General features: G+C 47.2%; 1 protein-coding gene across 2 annotated transcripts; it reads left to right on the forward strand.

Moving 5' to 3' along the window:
* The first annotated feature begins 86 nt into the window (after positions 1-86).
* On the forward strand, positions 87-17,671 carry Znf275 (zinc finger protein 275). Of its 2 annotated transcripts, none has more exons than XM_047537114.1 (6): positions 87-334; positions 2,315-2,489; positions 9,879-9,970; positions 10,419-10,524; positions 11,159-11,260; positions 11,592-17,671. In XM_047537114.1, exons 2-6 carry the CDS (start codon positions 2,462-2,464, stop codon positions 12,746-12,748), a joined length of 1,485 nt encoding a protein of 494 aa, XP_047393070.1. In that variant the 5' UTR covers positions 87-334; positions 2,315-2,461; the 3' UTR covers positions 12,749-17,671. The 2 variants fall into 2 exon arrangements, with proteins under 2 accessions (XP_047393070.1, XP_047393069.1); XM_047537113.1 differs by having other exon boundaries at positions 2,414-2,489.
* The last annotated feature ends 203 nt before the right edge of the window (positions 17,672-17,874 follow it).

Here is a 17,874-nt window from a genome sequence, read left to right on the forward strand (position 1 = left end):
TGCTGGGCGGGGCAAGGACTGGGGCGGGGCCTCGCTTCCCCAGTACCCCCGGCTGCGCCCCCGGCTCCGGAAACGCGCCGCGGGGCTGCTGGGCTAGACTAGGCGCGGGTGGCTCCGTGGCGCTTCCTGCCACGCCAGGCCTGCCTGGGCCGCGCCAGCTCCACTCCGCTGAGGGCTGTGCATCGGTCGCCGCCAAGCCTGGGTGAGCGTGCGGTCCGCTGAAGAGTGTGTAGGATCGAGGTGATCGTGCGGGCGGCGGGAAGGACGTACCAGCCCGAGTGATCGCGAAGGAGGCGAAAGGATGTACGGGCCTGAGTGAGCGTACGGGGTCGAGGTAGGACGTGCTGGGGGCCGAAGTGAATGTACGAGCCGTGGGAGCACATGCGAGGGAGGGGGCATCTCAGTGTAAGGAGAACTGCTCGGCCTTGGTGCGGGCCAGTGGCCAAGGGGGATGGGTCCCAGATGGCGGGTACGAAGAGGCCCGAAGGCCTTCCAGCTGCGGGCGGGGGGCGGTGGTTAAGGGCGGGAATCGAGGATGTGCAGAGGCCTACACTGCTCTATGGAGGACGCTAATGGGTGGGAACTGGTCAGGGAATGAGAAAGAGTGCCCACCCCGCAACCCCAAGCACAGTGGAGGCGATGGGGTAGGAAGTGTGGCGGGGGGCGCCTTAAAGGGCTTTGCCCCAATATGGGGGAAGGGTTGAGCCACAATCTAGGGCGCTAGGGATGGTTTCTGCTAGGGGAGTCGGTCCTTCCTAATGGGTGGGGGTCAAGTCTCAGCTTGGTGGGGAGAATGAGGCAGTTAGGTTGTCTAGGGAATGAGAGCTGGAGGGAGGGAAATGGGGGAAAGGGGAAGCCCTTGCAGGGTAAAGAGATCTTAAGGCCCAATGTCTGAACAGAGCTTTTTCTCTTGCCTTCCTGGGGCCCACCATCTTACACCCCACCCCATTGCCCTTTCCTCCTAAACTCCTTTTCTGGTTCCTCCAGTCTATATTTGGGTGATTAATTACATGTCCTTTTACACACACACACACTCACACACACACACACTTGACTGCTGCCCAAAGCCCATGGTACCTTTCAAACACCCCCCATTCCTGGCCCTCTTCCCAGAGGTCCCACCCTGTTCCAACTGACATCCTCCAGCCAGCCTTGGCCTAGCCCAGCTGGCGCCCCCTCCCCCAGACTCCTTGGTCAGTGAAACAAACATTTCAACCTCAGCCCCCGCCCCCAACATTTTCCTTTATAAGATGATTTCAGATGGGATTGCTGGAATAGCAGCTCTACTAGGTACTTACCCTGCCATTGAACCTTTCCATAGAAGCAACTTGCACAGTGTCTAACATAGTCCAGTGAATTTCCCCCAAAATATTCTTGGATCTATATTTAGAATACTATGAAGCAGTGGTTTCTTGCCTTCCTTAGGTGGTGATAGACCCCTTAGAAAATCTTCCTGAAAAAGAATTCTCTTCCCAGAAATCTGACCATTGCCACAGACTCAGTGGGCTTTCATCTCAGGAGGCTCCTGGGCAGGACCACTGTCTCGTATGAGCCAGAGGTGAGGGAACCTCCAGATTCTAGACAGGCCCGGTGTCCATCTCAGAGTCCTTGGAGTGCTTGTGAAAATGCAGATTTCTTGGCCCACCCAGACCTGCTGCTCTGCCACTTAAACCAGGTTTCTAACGCAGTGATCCAGCCCTTCCAAACCTGCCTGGGCTCCCTGGATGGCCCAGTGCTCCTTGAGATTTGCATAACATCCCACTCCACCCCCATTTTAAGATCTTTTATATCTAGGCAGTGTAACCTCAGTGCTATACTTACAATTTATTTTGATTTTTAGTAAGATGCCATGCATTTTCTTGGGGAAATGGGAACATAAACCTTTCCTCAATTAAGTACAACAAACACTACAAAATCCCCTTCTGGTCTACCTTCTGGCTTTTTATAGGAGGAAAAGAAGATAGAAACCTAAACAGAGAGAGACAGGTGCCCAGGCAAATTGAGAGAGGAAACAGATGCCTTTCCACCCACGCACACAGAAAAAGACACACACAGACACAAATATCCCAAAAGAAACAGACTTTCCTGGTGAGACACCCGCTTTTGGCCCTTTAGGATCCTGCTACTTCCAGTAGCAGTGGCTTGCAGAATATGGGATGGGCCCAAATGGAGCCTTCACATCCACTTCCCAGCCTGCAAGGTTAGGGGAACATCAAGGCCAGGACAGGCTGCTGCCCAGAGACCAATTCAGCACTCACATTCTGGCCTGCCTGGGGCACATGAGGACCTCAGCAGTGCACGTTTAATTTCACAGTCTGTCCTGCTGTTGAGCACTCGCCGCACAAGAGGAGAGGTTTCCTGGAATGTGCACTCACGTCTGCTTCTGCTTATCTGGATTATTTCAATCCAACAGGTGGGACCTTACCTACTGAACTAATCGACAGTATTGTTCAGAGACACGATGAGTCATCCCTGTGTGTCTCTTTTGGGTAAGTCTGGGTGTTTACAGACCATGTCTGCTAGCTTAAGGTGGGCCTTGCTTTTAGAAGACCCATGGGTGGGGATATGAGATGGTAAAGAGTATTGTTCAAAATTTGAAAGCTCTTTGATTTCCATATATGACAGAGTTTTTGAATGGTCTTTGCCCAGAGGCAGTTATTGCATTCCTAGAGACACAGCACAGGGGAGAGAAGATACCCAATAAAGAGAATTGGGAGTCCAGGTGATCATTGGATGGAAGAGGGAGCTGAAGGAACCCATCGGAACTAGGTCTCTTGTGTCTATACCCTTTGGAGCTTGTTTGCTTTGGCCCAGAACTGAACTGAACATCACAAGCCACCTGCTATCTTCTGGCCTGAGGACATTCTGCTGCAGGTCATTCTTTAGGTGCTTTAGAGTCCAGGTGTTTGGGCATGCCCTGGAAGGTGCCAGGTGGGTCTTGTTTGGGTGAGCTGCTGCCTCTCCCCTCCCTTACCGCCCAGGGAAGGACAGCACCTGACCAGGGAGATTGCTTGGCTGTGTGTGCAGTCATATCAGTTGAAGGCTGATCTTTTAGGCTCAAGAACTGCCTTTACTAGTAGTCAGACACCCTCAGGACATCCTAAGTCCAAGGTGACCGGAAGACACCTAATTCTTCACCACTTTTTGTGACATGGGTTTTTGTCTCTGTTGAAATAATTGTCTCTGTTGAAATAAATTCTCAGTTTCTATTCTTTCAGATCAAAATAAAATGATTATTTGGGGGTCTCTTAGCATTTCTGATTCCAAGCAGTAAATTTTTTAATAGGTTGGTTGGTTAAAACTTACATCGTGATCTAAAGCAATTAGCAGGAAGATTTTTTCATGGGTGTGGGCTCAAGCATCATTTTTCAAATTGTCCAGCAGTATGTTAACACTGACATCATTACTGTCCATGTATTCTAGAAGCAGATGTTAGTTAAACAGCTGTAGCATACATGGCACTTGGCTAGGTCCAGTGTGGAATCTGTAGTTGACCTTTAGAGGGTCTTTGCTCTGTGGGAGTTGATAGCCTGTCTTCAGATCCCACTTAAAGAAGGAGGATGGTTTCACCTACATTGAGAATTGAAGATTTGTTTTTCTGTGGTGTATCTCTGCTTCCATTTCCCAATCATAAGTAGGAGTGCACCTCGTGAGATTGGGGTGTTCTTTTCTGCTCTGAGTGAAAGTGCCTTCCATTCAAGGTCAGCATTACCCTCTGTGTCCATCCGGTGCACTACAATGATTTTCATGTTCTGTCTGAAATTGCTTTGACCTTGATCCTGGAAGATCCTTTCAGAAGGCAGTAAGACACCTGCGTTTGTCACTTTGGTCACTGCATCCAGCTTCTTTTGCAGATTTGTTCCACCATTTTGAAGTAGAACAGTTGTGCCACATGCACTCTAAGTGATCTGATTGTCTTCAGGATTGATGATAATTTTATTCTTAACTACAGTGGGGATTCATGTGTATTATCTTTTTTTAATGATCTTCCTTGGCTTTTCCTGAAACTCTGTTACCTGATACGCTTGGTTAATTACATGGAGATTAGCTTCATTTTGTGAAATTAAAGTCCACATTTTTCCTCCCATTTTTTTGAACACCTTCTAAATTAGCTCTCTGTGTCCATGGGCTCTGTTACTTTGGGTGGTGATCACACGGCCACCGAGAGCTGAAGTGCTCTCAAGCCAAATCTTCCCAGTGAGCTGGGACAGGAAGGGCCACTCCTGTTGCTACATGGGAAAGGATAATTAACAATTCATTTGGGGCTTGTGGCTCCAGGATTTCAACAGTTAATCATGCCAATTAAGTAAAAACTCTTTGGTAGGATTCACTCAATTAAATGGAACACTTCAGGAGGATTTACTCAATTAAACATGGCTGGCTTGGAAGAACTGTGTGTGAGAGAAAGAATGATTGTGTGTGCACGCGTGCGCGTCAGAGAGAGAATGATTTGTGTGGCTTGCTCGGTGAGGATCTGCAGTGGCATGTTAACAGGATGACTGAAAGGCAGCCCCCAAACACCCGTGCATACAACGAGGTTTCTCTAGTGCTTGCTGCCAGCCTGGCTTCTGATGGCCTTTTAGAATAGGGCTGCATATTTCTTTCCTCTCTGGTCTTGGGAGCTGGACTTTACACAAGCCACTTAACCACATGGACCCATAGTTTCCTTCTCTGTAAAATGGAGGTGACAGTGACCATAGCTGTGATCATTAAATTAGGGGAAGAAAGACACACAGCTCCAAATACACATACTAAGTGCTGTATAAGTGGAAGTTCACTCCATTTAACACTCCAGTCATCACATGCATTGTTGTAGTTGCTCCACAATATATCATATGTCTACTTGGTGCCAGGAGCTGCTGCAGATACTGGGGACTGCGGGGGTAACCAAGAAAAGAAGGCCCTGCCCTGTTGGAGCTGATATTTTTCCTGGGAAAAATAAGCAACTTCCTAGAAGAATTTTTAGGTAGTGAAAGTGTTCTAACAGATGTGGCTGGAAAGTGAAGAGGTTTTGAGGAGGTGACGTTTGAGTTGAGGCCTGAATTATTAGAAGGAGCTTTCTCTGATAAGCTGTAGGGATGTTATTAGTGGCAGGTTTAAAGGCCTTGAGGGCCACAGCCTTGGCATATCCAGAAGTACATGAAGGCCAGTCTTCTGATGGAGTGACTGACACTTGGGAGACAGGATATGCAATTGGTAGGCTGGGCCAGGACCTTGTAGGGGGTGATAAGGCCTTAGGTTTCTGGTTTGAGGGCAGCAATAAGGGCTTTATACGGGTCATCTTTCTCAAAAAGTGCATATATAACACAATGTCCCCCTTTGCATTTCATTCAGTAGCCAGACATCAATATCAATTGGAAGCAAATTGTTAAAAAAATGAATTATGTAAATAATTCAGGACCAGTTTATTTGTGTGGGAAGCCACAATCAAACTAGACTAGGGAACATAGGCCAGGAAAAGTGCAATGGACCAGAGGGGCCCTGCCCCAAAAGGAAGGGCTTGGCTGCCGAGTACCTGAGGGTGAATGTACGCACTGGGGAAGCACCTGTGCCAGGCGGCCATGGATTTTAGGAGCAAATGAGAGCTTCTGCCCGCACCCATCCACGGTGCTGATGGTGTGTGGGAAGGAGCCAGGAGGGCCGTCTCTATGCTTTCTGATCATCCCCCTTCTCAGACTGCCCCCACACACCCCTAGCCTTCTCCCCTGTGCTTGCTTTGCGTATGTGGGCATCCCAGGAAGTGCTAGTCTTCTGACCTGACCCCAGGGGCCACTCCCTATCGTCTCCTTGGCTTCAGCCCTTGTCCTCTTGCATGCCAAGCATCTTTCTTACCCAAAGATTACTGAAATCTTTTTTAGTAATGTTATTGTATTTTTATACTTTTATTTATTTTTATGTGGTGCTGAGGATGGAACCCAATGCCTCACACATGCTAGGCAAGTGCTCTACCACTGAGCCACGGCCCCAGCCCCACCAAAATCTTGTTAAATTGTTCTTTTCTGATACCCATGAAATTCACCTTCATTACTAAAAATGGAACCAGAAACAGTAAGCAGATATTTCTAGACCTTGCCTCTCCTCCTATGTGGCTACACACACTGCAGTGTAGGTAGGTGTGCTTGTTCCAGCTCTGAGGCACTCCCAGTGTTTTCTTTATTGTCTGAAAATACAAATATATACTCAGTTGTCTACTCCCCTTTCTTCACCCTCTTTGGGTTCTCAATCAAGAGTTATTATATCTGTCTGCATTTTCTATGAAGAATTCAAGCCAGGCATGGTAGCGGATGCCTGTAATCCCAGCGACGTTGGAGTCTGAGGCAGGAGGATCATGAGTTCAAAGCCAGCCTCAGCAACTTAGTGAGACCCTGTCTCAAAATTTAAAAAGGAAGAGGGGCTTGCTGGGGATGTTGCGGCTCAGTGGTTAAGCACCCCTGGGTTCAATCCCTGGTACAAAAAAAAAAAAAAGAATGTATGCATTTGTAATCTCTGCATGTCATCCTACATTGACTATCTGGTGATTTTGTATTTAAACCCTCAGGTTTTCTTCCTGCTGCAAGTTCTAGGACTATTCAGTAGTACCTCCAGAGCTCATTCACCTTCCCCATCCCCCGACCCCCACTGAGTACCTTTTTTGATGACAGTGCTATCCTTTGGGATAGTACATCATTTCCATCCTTTCCATCCTTTCATGTAACCCGTCTGTGTATTTCTATTCAAAGTTCCTTGTAGATAGCATAGTCACATTTTGTTTTTTAATACAGTCCAGAAATCTACCTTTTGATTGAAATGTTTACTCCATTTATATTCAACCTAATTATCCATGTAATCAAGTTTAAGTTTGCCATCCTAGTATTTATTTCTCTTTGTTCCATCTGTTCTTTTTTCCTTTTTTTCTTTACTTTTCTTCTTTTGGATGATTGTTGGTATTGTATCTTATCTCCACTATCAGCTTGCTAGTATGCACAGGAATCTTGAGGACTTGTTAAAACACACAATCATGTTTTACTTCTGCATGTTACAAACCTCACACTACCTTTTCACTATTCTCCCTTGAAAAGGTCAATTATTTTTTAAAGATTTAAAAATGAGGGGGCTGGGGATATAGCTCAGTTGGTAGAGTGCTTGCCTCACAAGCACAAGGCCCTGGGTTCAATCCCCAGCACCGTAAAAAAAAAATCAGGAAGACTAAAGTGTTGTATATTTCCCCACATGTGTACATTCTTCATGTTTTTCATGTCTTTGCATAAATGTAAGTTTCCATGTATTTCATTTTCCTTATATCCAAACAACATCCTTTAATATTTCTTATGGTACAGATCTGCTGGAGACAAATTCTCTCAGCTTTTGCAAGAAAATAATTTATTTTTTCCTTCAATTTTGAAGGATAGTTTCCCTGAATGTAGTGTTGTAGGTTGACAGACTTTCCCTCACTTTTAGCACTTAAAAATGTTATTCAGTATTTTCTAGTTTGCATGTTTTCCAATAAGAAGTCACTGACTATTCTTATTTTTGTTCTTCTGTACACAATATCATTTGTTTCTTTTGTTTACTTTAAGATTTCTCTTTTTATCACTGGTTTTCAGAAACTTGATTATGATTATATAACTTTCTTCCTAAGCTTCATTTAGAAAATGAAAGAAGAAAAGGAAGGGAAAATAGGATAAAGAACAGATGGGACAAAGAGGAATAAATACTAGGATGACAAACTTAAGCTCCATCACATGGATAATTAGGTTAAATATAAATGGACTAAACATTTCAATCAAAAGACAGAGTTTGCCCCCAGCAGATTTTTGTTGAATGTTGAACATTGTAAGGATTATGTTTTTGAGTGTCTGGACTTTGGGAAATAGCTACTTTTGTATCAGTTTGTTCTCTGTGAAGCTGAGTTTTAAGCATTTGTAGGTAGAATAGACCAGCCTTACTACTGAGGCATGATCCCTGTGTATTCTCTTCTGAATGTCCTAAGTGATCACAGAGGATGCTGGTCAGTCAGACCTTGAACATCTTTCTACCTTTGTGTATCCCGGGTATTGTTCATCTTACAGCTTCCTGGTCCTTGTTTTCGAAGCCCTTTGGAGTTTTACTGTATGCATGCATGACTTAGTAGTTAGGGAAGACTCAAGGGAAGCCTTATGCAGATTTTTGAAGCTCTTTTCTGCACAGCACACTCCTTTCTGGGACTCTGTTCCACAACTTCCAGCTGCCTCTGCTACCCCGAATGCTGGCCTGTGTCTCCTCAACTTGGTGAAGCCACTAACCTCTATTTAGTTTCACCCTTCCTACACTCTTAGTCTGGAAATTGCCTCCAGGCAGAGAGCTGAGGTACTGAGTGGACTCGCCTCATTTGTTTCTCTCCAGGATGATGATCCTGTGCTTCCTGCTATCCAGTGTCTGAAAACTGTTGTTTCACATATATTTTCTCCAGTTTGCTACTTGTTTATGGCAGGATGTGAAATCTGTTTCTTGTTACTCCATTGTGGCTATAAGTGGAAGTTTCCATTCATTTCTTTTAATATAACATCTTCAGTTTTATGTAAAAATCTTTCTGGAGTATTAGGGTTTTGTAGTGCTTGAAGCTACTATCAAAATACTTCCTTTCAAGAAAAATAGAAGGGAGACCAGTAAGATATAAGAAGGGGATTAGGGATAGTGAGGGTCGGGGAGGTTCTAGGGAATGAAACTGATCAAATTATGTTATATGCATGTACAAATTTATCACAATCCCACTATTATATATAATTATTATGCACCAATGACAAAAGGAAATCTTCAGAATAATATTGGAGGTTTTCAGAAGACACTGCACAGGTAAAATTGATGACACTTCCCTTGAGAGAGGCACCCCTTTGGGAGTCTTCTTGACTCTTCTATTTTATTATTCATAGCTTAGGGCCTCTGGCCCCTGGAACTGAAAGCATGAACCTTAGAAATTAATTCAGGGGTTGCTGGAGGTGCACAGAAAATAATCACAAGGCCCATTCACTTGTCACTCATGGAGTTAAGTTCTCATTGTTCTTTCTTCTACTTTACTGAATAAATTTCCATGAAATTTTTTAAAATGTGCTTCCTTTTCATTTAACCATGAGTTGAACTGACATCAGAACACGAACTTTGGAACTCACAGAGTTGCCTCAGTCACTGCCTCTTGCCTATGATACACAGACACCTGTGATAGGGTCTTATTTTACTAATTTTGAATATTGGAAGGAAAAGGTTACTTGTCTATATTGTTCAGGTCTTTTATTTCGCAACCTGCTGTTTGAAGATCTTGGCCTTGATCTTTTCCATTTTGTTCAGTTTTTCACTGTCGAGTATGTGAGAGAAACATTCTCATTGTCTTTCACTGATGAAGTCCTTCTGTGTGGTGTGGCTTTGAAGGGCCTTGCTGCTGGTCTGAAAGCCTGGGTTCCCATTCTTTGTTGCCTCTTTTCCCTTCAGTCACCTGATCCAGTTTTGTGTTGCCTTCTACAAGGCTCCTAAGGACGCCTCATCTCCTATCATTTCTTCTGGTATCCTGTTTGGTCCACCTCCATCCTGTGCACGATGAGGGAGGCCTGTGGTCAGCCTGTCTTGGAGAGCTATCTCCTTGCCATTGGCTCTCTGTCACAGTCTGTGGCTGTGTTGTGGCTGTGCCTGAGCTGGCATTTGTCTGACTTATCTTGGCTCCCTCCGTCCTGCCTGAGTTAATTCTTTGCCATCCCACTCTGCCATTGAGGTGTTTTCTAAGGCTTTCCCATGCTCTGGCTTGTTGTTCGGCCACATGCAAGAGAAGATTCAACAAAATTTAAAACCAGGGAACAGGAAATTACCAGTCTCATCCCAGGGGACCCAGAGACAAGGCTGTTGTCACTCATGGCTTTTTTCACTTTCCTTAGCTCCACCTGCTCCCCAAGGTCTTGCCCTTCCCCAGGATGGAACCCCGGGAAACCAGGTCCTGGCAGTCCCTCTTGAGATGCCGGAGGCCCAGGTGAGCTGTGCTTCCCTCTGCCTTGCTTGGGATTCCATCACTGCTCCCTGATTCTGGCCTCAGCCACTGCCTCTTGCCCAGCATGACACATGGCAGGGTGTGAACCCTGGTTGCTGCCTTCCTTCCCACCCTCTGCTTCTCTCCTGGAGGCTGCCAAGGAATGGAGGCCCACTGGGCTTGGAATTCCTATCATACAGTTGGGAGAGCTGAGTTTTCATCCGGGAAAGTCAATAAATTGAGGTCCCTTGGGAAGATGGTGGGAGGCCAGGTCTCCTCATGCTTGGTCATGTTCTCTTTCCAGGACTTCTCAGGGCTCGTTGTTGAATCTCCATGTTAGCAGCACACACACCACTCCAGGCCCTCACCCCTTGCCCTTGGCATTTTGGGTGCCACCCCTGCTTCATTTGAGACCAGATGGATAGACTGATTATCCCGGGAATTCTTTCAGGATTTGGTGCCATTTGATGATGTGTGGAACCTGACAAAAACAGAGTGGTTGAGCCTGGACCCTGAGCAGAAGACACTGGCATATTATGGGAACATGACCTCCGTGGGTAAGGATTTCCCTAACCCTTCCCCAGTTTCACCACCTGCTGGGAGTGGGCCGTGGGCACATGGCCACCCCCACACAAGCTTGCCTTGTCTCCAGGTTGCAGAGAAATGTAAAGGGCCTGCTGTACTTGACATCTTCAGTGGCATGAGCTCCACATTCCTCATGGCATGTAAACAGCCCCCCTTAGTCTCTCATTGGAAAGATATTAGAGAAAACCTGCCACTATAGTTAAGAATGTTTTTTAATTCACGAATTATACAAACTACATGGCCATCTGATTGGAGTTTGCTCTTGAGAGGTCAAGCTCTTATTTACCTCTCAGGGATGTTTATGTGTTGGGAGGAGTAGTGTTCAGAAAGAAAGACTTTCGGGATTGTGTTTGGGAGTTATGGAAGTCCCCAGGTCTGGGAAGAGCTCAAGTTCAGTGTGTGGGCACCAGGAGGGTGGGAAGTAAGGTAAGGATCAGCCCTGGAAGGAGCTGGCCCTTGGGAACTGCATTCGATCTGCATAAATGACTTACCTAAGGTTATAGCCAGCCCAGTTCTTGAGGATCCAAAACAGTTCCCCTTCAAATGCCTTCCCTGTTCCTCCATTCTGATGTCATCTGTGGCTGCTTCCTCCTTTTCCATAAGCAGGAGTTCCTGCTTTGAACCCTACTTTGGTCTCACACCTGGCTCAAGGACAAGTGATGTTGGTATCAGACCCATCCCTCAGCACGGATCAAGCTAAGCACCCAGGTGAGTGAAAAAGAAACCTAGGGAAATGTGAAGAAATTGGGGAGAGGTCCAACTGAGCTATTGTGGGGTTCAAGTTAGGATTGGAGGATTCAGCTGAACTCATGGGGTCTAAAGTTAGGTTCCGGAGCCTAGCTGAGGCTTTGCCAGGTGTGGATGCTGTCCGGTGAGGAGGAGAGGCGTCCTCAGGATCCCTTTGGCAGGCACTTGCTTCCTTGGCTTCCAGGCCTGGTGCCCAGCAGCTCTATGTTTTGGGGGGTGTTGTTGACAGGAGAGAGTGACCTCCTTCCTCATGCCCTCTGTAGTCTGCAGTGTCTTATGTTTATCCTTCTAGAAAGCACTTCTGTGACCCACCACCAGACAATGGATGTAGAAGTCCAGCCTCAGGAGATGGCTTCCACAAGCTCCCCAAGGGCCAGTGACTCGAGTGCTGAGGTCAAACAGAATGGGAATGCTGAGGGAAGGGGAGGGAACCCACAGAATCTGCCCATAGAACACCATTTTGCATGTAAAGAGTGTGGGGACACCTTTCGCCTAAAAGTGCTCCTTGTTCAGCACCAGAGGGTTCACAGTGAGGAGAAGGGCTGGGAGTGTGGAGATTGTGGGAAGGTCTTCAGGGGGGTGTCAGAATTTAATGAGCACAGGAAGAGCCACCTGGCTGGGGAGCCCAAGCCCGGCCCTAGTCGGGCCCAGGATGACGTCGTGGAGAAGAGGGAGCAAATGGAGAGGGAGGCGAAGCCCTTTGAGTGCGAGGAGTGCGGGAAAAGGTTTAAGAAGAACGCAGGCCTCAGTCAGCACCTGAGGGTGCACAGCAGAGAGAAGCCCTTCGACTGCGAGGAGTGCGGGCGCTCCTTCAAAGCCAACACCCACCTCTTCCGACATCAGAAGCTTCACACTTCGGAGAAGCCCTTCGCGTGCAAGTCGTGCAGCAGGGATTTCCTGGATTGCCAGGAGCTCCTCAAGCACCAGCGGATGCACACAGGCCACCTGCCCTTCGACTGCGACGACTGTGGAAAGTCCTTCCGTGGCGTCAATGGCCTGGCCGAGCACCAGCGCATCCACAGCGGTGCCAAGCCATACGGGTGTCCGCACTGCGGCAAGCTCTTCCGGCGGAGCTCGGAGCTTACGAAGCACCGGCGGATCCACACCGGCGAGAAGCCCTACGAGTGCGGCCAGTGCGGCAAGGCGTTCCGCCAGAGCTCCAGCCTGCTGGAGCACGCGCGCATCCACAGCGGCGAGCGGCCGTACGCGTGCGGCGAGTGCGGGAAGGCGTTCCGCGGGCCCTCCGACCTCATCAAGCACCGGCGCATCCACAGCGGACTGAAACCCTATGAGTGCGACAAGTGCGGCAAGGCCTTCCGCAGAAGTTCGGGCCTGAGTCGCCACCGGCGCATCCACAGTGGGGCGAGACGCTGCGAGTGCAGCGAGTGTGGCCGCGTGTTCAAGAGGCGCTCGGCACTGCAGAAGCATCAGCCCACCCACCGCGAGTAGATGGCCCTGCGCCCACCCGCCGCGGGTGGGACGAGAGGGGGCCCCAGAGGCCGGCGGGGGAGTCAAAGGAGATGAACAATTTTGTAGCGCTTGTCTATTTTATCGTCCAAGAGGTCGAACCAGTTTATACTGCCACCAGCAATTTCTTAAGTGTACACGTTGCCCATTATGCCCATTGAGAGTAGCTTTTACCATTTTAACTTAGTTTGGCTAGTTCACCTGGCAGAAAGAACCGTCAAGGGATTTCGATCCTCATGCCTTGAATGAGAAGAGAAATTCGAATGTGGGGGTGGGGAGGGTCTCAGCGGCTCATCCGCTCCAAGCCCCAAGTCTGGAGGAAACCAGTGCAGAGATGTTCAACGATGACATCAAGATAATGTGACCCCACCTCTCCCAAAGAGTTTTTTGGCCTACTTGAATTTATAAATTTTTAGGGATGTAAATAGAATACTCAAATGTCTTATAATATTTAATTTATTAATTTAGTTATACATACATATTGTAAATCACATATTATATAGAATAATATATTAATTTAGGAAATATGCCTTTTTGCCACGCTCCATTTCAGGAAGTCATTTTATTCTAACTCCTCACGTACGTTTTCAACCTCACCGTCTTCACCAACGTGGGAACCCTGGAGTCTCAGAGCACATCCAGTCACTCCATCTAAGCTATGAGTGGTAGCACTGTGACAATCCCTGCATGAGGCTCTCATCAGAAATTTCCTCCCAAGCCATAAGAACATATTCCTGTACCCTTACAACAGTTGTTTAGTGTGTTCTGTAATTAGTCCTATAGCTCCACAACATAGCTACTTAAGGTGGTGCTTTTTCAAATGGCCTTATAAAAGGCTGGGGGTTGTTTAGTTTCCTTTTGTTTGAGCACCTGAAGTATCATCCTGAGGTCATACTCCCAGTAAAAATTATTGAATGTGGATTAAAGGTTCTTTGCCTTCTTGTTTCTTAAACCAGTTCAATCTGGTGACCCCTATGTATATCCAAAACAAGCATCAATTGGGTTGTTTCAGCCTAGTGACTCTTGTCCTCACCCAGTACTATTTTGTTCAAAATACAGTAGGTGAGAGTGCAGCCCCAAATAAGAGAGACGTCTCCAGGACTCAAGGGTGAGGTGATGCCTTCTCGCTGGGAACAAAAGCCTCTCCTGGTATGGGGCCTAGATGGTACTTCACCAGCCCTCTATTTGCAAATCTGTAAAATGGGGGGACAATCACAGTACCTACCTCCTAAGGTTATCAAGAGGACTGGCATCATGCCTGCAGAGCACTGCACGTGATGACCTGGCACCTGCATTCAGTGAAGATCATGTGCTGGCATCACCGTAGTTCTTGTTATCATTTTACAGCTCATTAGTACTAGAACTGGGAGTGGACCCCAGGCCTCCTGACTACTAGCCTCATCTTTCTTTCCTGCAATGACTTAAATACCGTTTCTGTTTTCTCGCATGCAAATTGTACGTTCATCTCCTTTGACTAATTATCAAGTTACCTTTGAATATATTGACTTTATATAGCAGTTCTTTCTATATTGATTGTGGTGTTCTCTTCTGATTTTATTGCTTTGCTCTTTGTAGCGGTTCTTTTACATTTTTTGTTGTGTGAGCTTTTAATTTTTACATATCCCAGCATTCGTTTTTGTCTGTTAAGTCATAACTTTCATTGCTTCAGTATTTAAATATGATGTTTTCTTCTAGAATTTTAATCACAAATGAAAAGTTGAAACTTCTGCCCACCAGCAGGTGGAGGCACCAGGTGGGCAGGCTGGATGGGAAAGGGCCAGAGAAGCAGGCCTATTCCTATCCAAGATGCAGACTCCATGTATATCTGTGGGCAGCATTTGACTATCCAACCTAGCCACTGAGGCACACTAGAGATATGTCTGTCATGGAATGCCAGGAGCACTCTGTGACAACTCACCAGTACAGCCCCAGCCACCAGCAGCAGGGCTTGGCCTCACCTAGACCAATGGGATGGTCCAAAATTGGTCTGGCAGCAGCCGGCCATCATTCAAGTTCCCGGGAGCCTTGACAATGCCGGGTGTGGATTTGGTGACTGAGCAGCAGATCCACTCAAGAGACATCTCCTCGGACACAAGAAGACTCACCTGACTGATATCATCATGTGGACCACAGCCTCCTCCCAGCAAGTGACTCTGGAATGAGAAAGAGATTGGTTTGGTGGCCACTGCTTTGGGCAACTAAGGAGAAATTTGCCCATGTGTTCTGGCATTACTTCTGTAGCCACATCGAAGGGCTCAAGAGAGCCGAGGCTCAGAGAGGAACCACATCCCTCCAATTGCCTGCGTGCTATGCTGCTAGAAGCTGGCTACACAAGGCCTGGACTAGGACTTGCAGTAGCTGTGCCTGGGAGGGGCAGTAAAGCAAGGGTTCGAGGGCATTGAGCCCTTCTGGTGGCCCATGTGGCATCCAAACAGGAGCTGGTCATCCTGGGGCTGGGCTGTCACTCTGCAGCCTCCCCTAAGAGGAACAGCAGCAAGGGGTAGAGAGGTAGCTGGCCACACCAGGACTGTGGCCTGAAACTTCCCAGCAACTGTGCCCAGGGGGCCCTGGGGGTGCATGGAGAGGAAGTGTCCTCTTCTAGCAGCCCAGAGGAGAGGCAGAGCTCCCCAACAGGCACAGCCTGGAAGGGCTTTCCAGGCCCTGTCCTGGAAACAGGGTCTGACAGTGACCGCCATGACCTTGGCCAGAAGGTCCTCTCAGATGGCCCCTGGCCCTGTGCGACATCTCCATCCTGACCCCAGGCTGGAGACAAGCCAACAGCACTTGTTACATAGCAGTTCCTTTTGCTGTGTGGGCTCAGTTCTTGCAGTAGTTGTGAATCTGTCTGAACTCACTACTTTCTCAGATCAGTTTTCTCTTTTGGAGCTGTTAGGACATGTTTTGTACAGCTATCGTTGGGTAAGCAAAGTTAACATCTACCAGGGGCAAGTCTGGCACCTTTACCTTGAAGGACTCTGCCATTTCTTGACCATTCACTCATCATGTATGAGGTTTGATGAAGGGTCCCGTTGAAGTCTAGATTACCATTGGCTCTGAATGTAGCACAGTGCTCACTGCTCCCAGCCAGGACATGGCATCTTAGCATTCCTTCCTGCCCTCCTTTACTTGTTTTCTAGTTTCAGTTTTTTAAATTTCTCTCAAAAAATCCTCTTTAAAATTAACACTAAAGGTCATGTCTTTTCCATCCCTGTTGATGAAGCAGCTTTTCATGGTGTTGGTGGTAAAATCCCAGCTCTGTCCAAACACAATTAGTCTGTGGCTTCAGCATGTGTCCATAGTTTTGCCGAGTTCATCTTCTGCCTCTGGGAACATGAGGGTGGATTTTCTTGGATTCTCTAGGTATACTGCTGTGTCCAATGCAAGTGTGAGCAAGCTTCCCATGGTATGTGCTTGTCTATGCATTCGTGTATCTACCTCATTCTGTTTTTCTTTCTAACCACATGTATTACTATTGCAAGGGAAATGGAGAGCAGTTGGGTTACATGGAATTCTGCATCTCAGAATTTCTTGCCATATTAACAAAGAAACCCTCCATTGATTTTATTAGTTTGGCTACTTGCTGAAATTTTTCAAAGAAAGTAATCATTTACCATTTTCCTGTGTATTATGATTAACTGTCAATCAGTTGTGTCATAACCATACTTGCCTTTCTGGAAAAATCCCTACCTGATCACAGTGGGCATCTTTCTTCGATCGTATTGCATTCTCTGTGCTTTGTTGTGTGCATGAAGTGGCATGGCACCTGCCCTGCCCACAGCCCTGGGCCATGGCCCTGCTGTGTACCGTGTGACCCGACACCCCCCTTCTAGGTCATGTTAATTAAAGCAGAACCAAACACCTGACCCAAGGGCAGCATTCAGTTGTCAGAGCTGGAAATGATGGAGTGAGCCTCTCACATCTGCGAAATACAAACAAGAAAACCAAAGTTTCTAGTTGGTGTTGGACCATCGAAGAAGCCATGTGGTATTTAGAGGTGTTGCCCCTGTGGGTGACACGGTTGGAGATCTCTAGGCTCTTACTGGGCTTCCCAGAGATGCTCCAGTCCCAGCACCTGTAGGAGGCCTGACTGCTTTATGTTTTCTGGATGGCTGGCTCCTGCCCTCATCAGTCCACACTGTGTCCCCAGCCTAGATTTGAGCCAGCTAGAATGGGTCTCTTCTTTGTGCTTTGTCAATAGCCAATTGCATTTGACCATTTGTCTACTTTCTGAGAAGAATCAACCTTGGCTTTTCTCTCATTCTGCCCAGCCAGGATTCCTGGCCCAAGTCCCACCTTGACTGTCGTGAATACCAGTTTAAATGTGGTACTGTATTCTGTTCACCAAGATGGGTGAACACCTATGCCTTTTCCTCTCAGTGAGTATGTTAATTGGTTTTCTGAGTATGGTTCCTTTCCTGATCCGTGTTTGGTCCATAAAATGAGTTCATCACCCTGTTTCCAGCAAATCCATCAGATTGGGAGGTTGATAACTCCTGTTACTAGACCTGTGTTCTGTAGTTCTCATTGCATCAGTTTGGGTGTTTACTTTCCAAAACACACATGGTCTCTTTAAACTTGACCCTCAACTTTACTTGCGTACTCTGACAACAGTAGTTGTGTCCTGCCCCGGTTGTCTTTAGGTCGTCGCCACTCTTCTTATCCCTCCCCAGTCTCATGACCTTGTCTGTTTATTGGCACTCACTATAATCAGCCTTGCTCTAGAGCTCTTTGTGGACTTGGCTTCTCCTCTCCCCTCCCTGGCCCTCCCCTGCCCATTAGATTGTGAGCTCTTAGAAGACAGGGGTGGCCCTTCATGTCTGATCCCCTACCAAATCTAGCACAGTGCCTTGCATCAAGTAGATATCAATAAATAAATGTTAAATGGCATTGGTCTTCCTTGACTTATTTTGTCAAATCTTTATTTACCAAGTCTTCCCTTTCTCCCTTCTTCATACCATGGAGTCCTGTGCATGTCTTTACACTTGGAGAACCACCCCCTCCTGGAGTCCAGGTGCTTTCTTGGTCCCTGCTGGGACTGGCTTGCTAGACACCTGGAGGGAGAGAAGCACCCTGGTGAGTGGGGACTGGTTTTCCTGGAACTTTGAGCT

Source organism: Sciurus carolinensis, chromosome X (assembly GCF_902686445.1).
Source record: "Sciurus carolinensis chromosome X, mSciCar1.2, whole genome shotgun sequence".
Taxonomy (NCBI): Eukaryota; Metazoa; Chordata; class Mammalia; order Rodentia; family Sciuridae; genus Sciurus; species Sciurus carolinensis.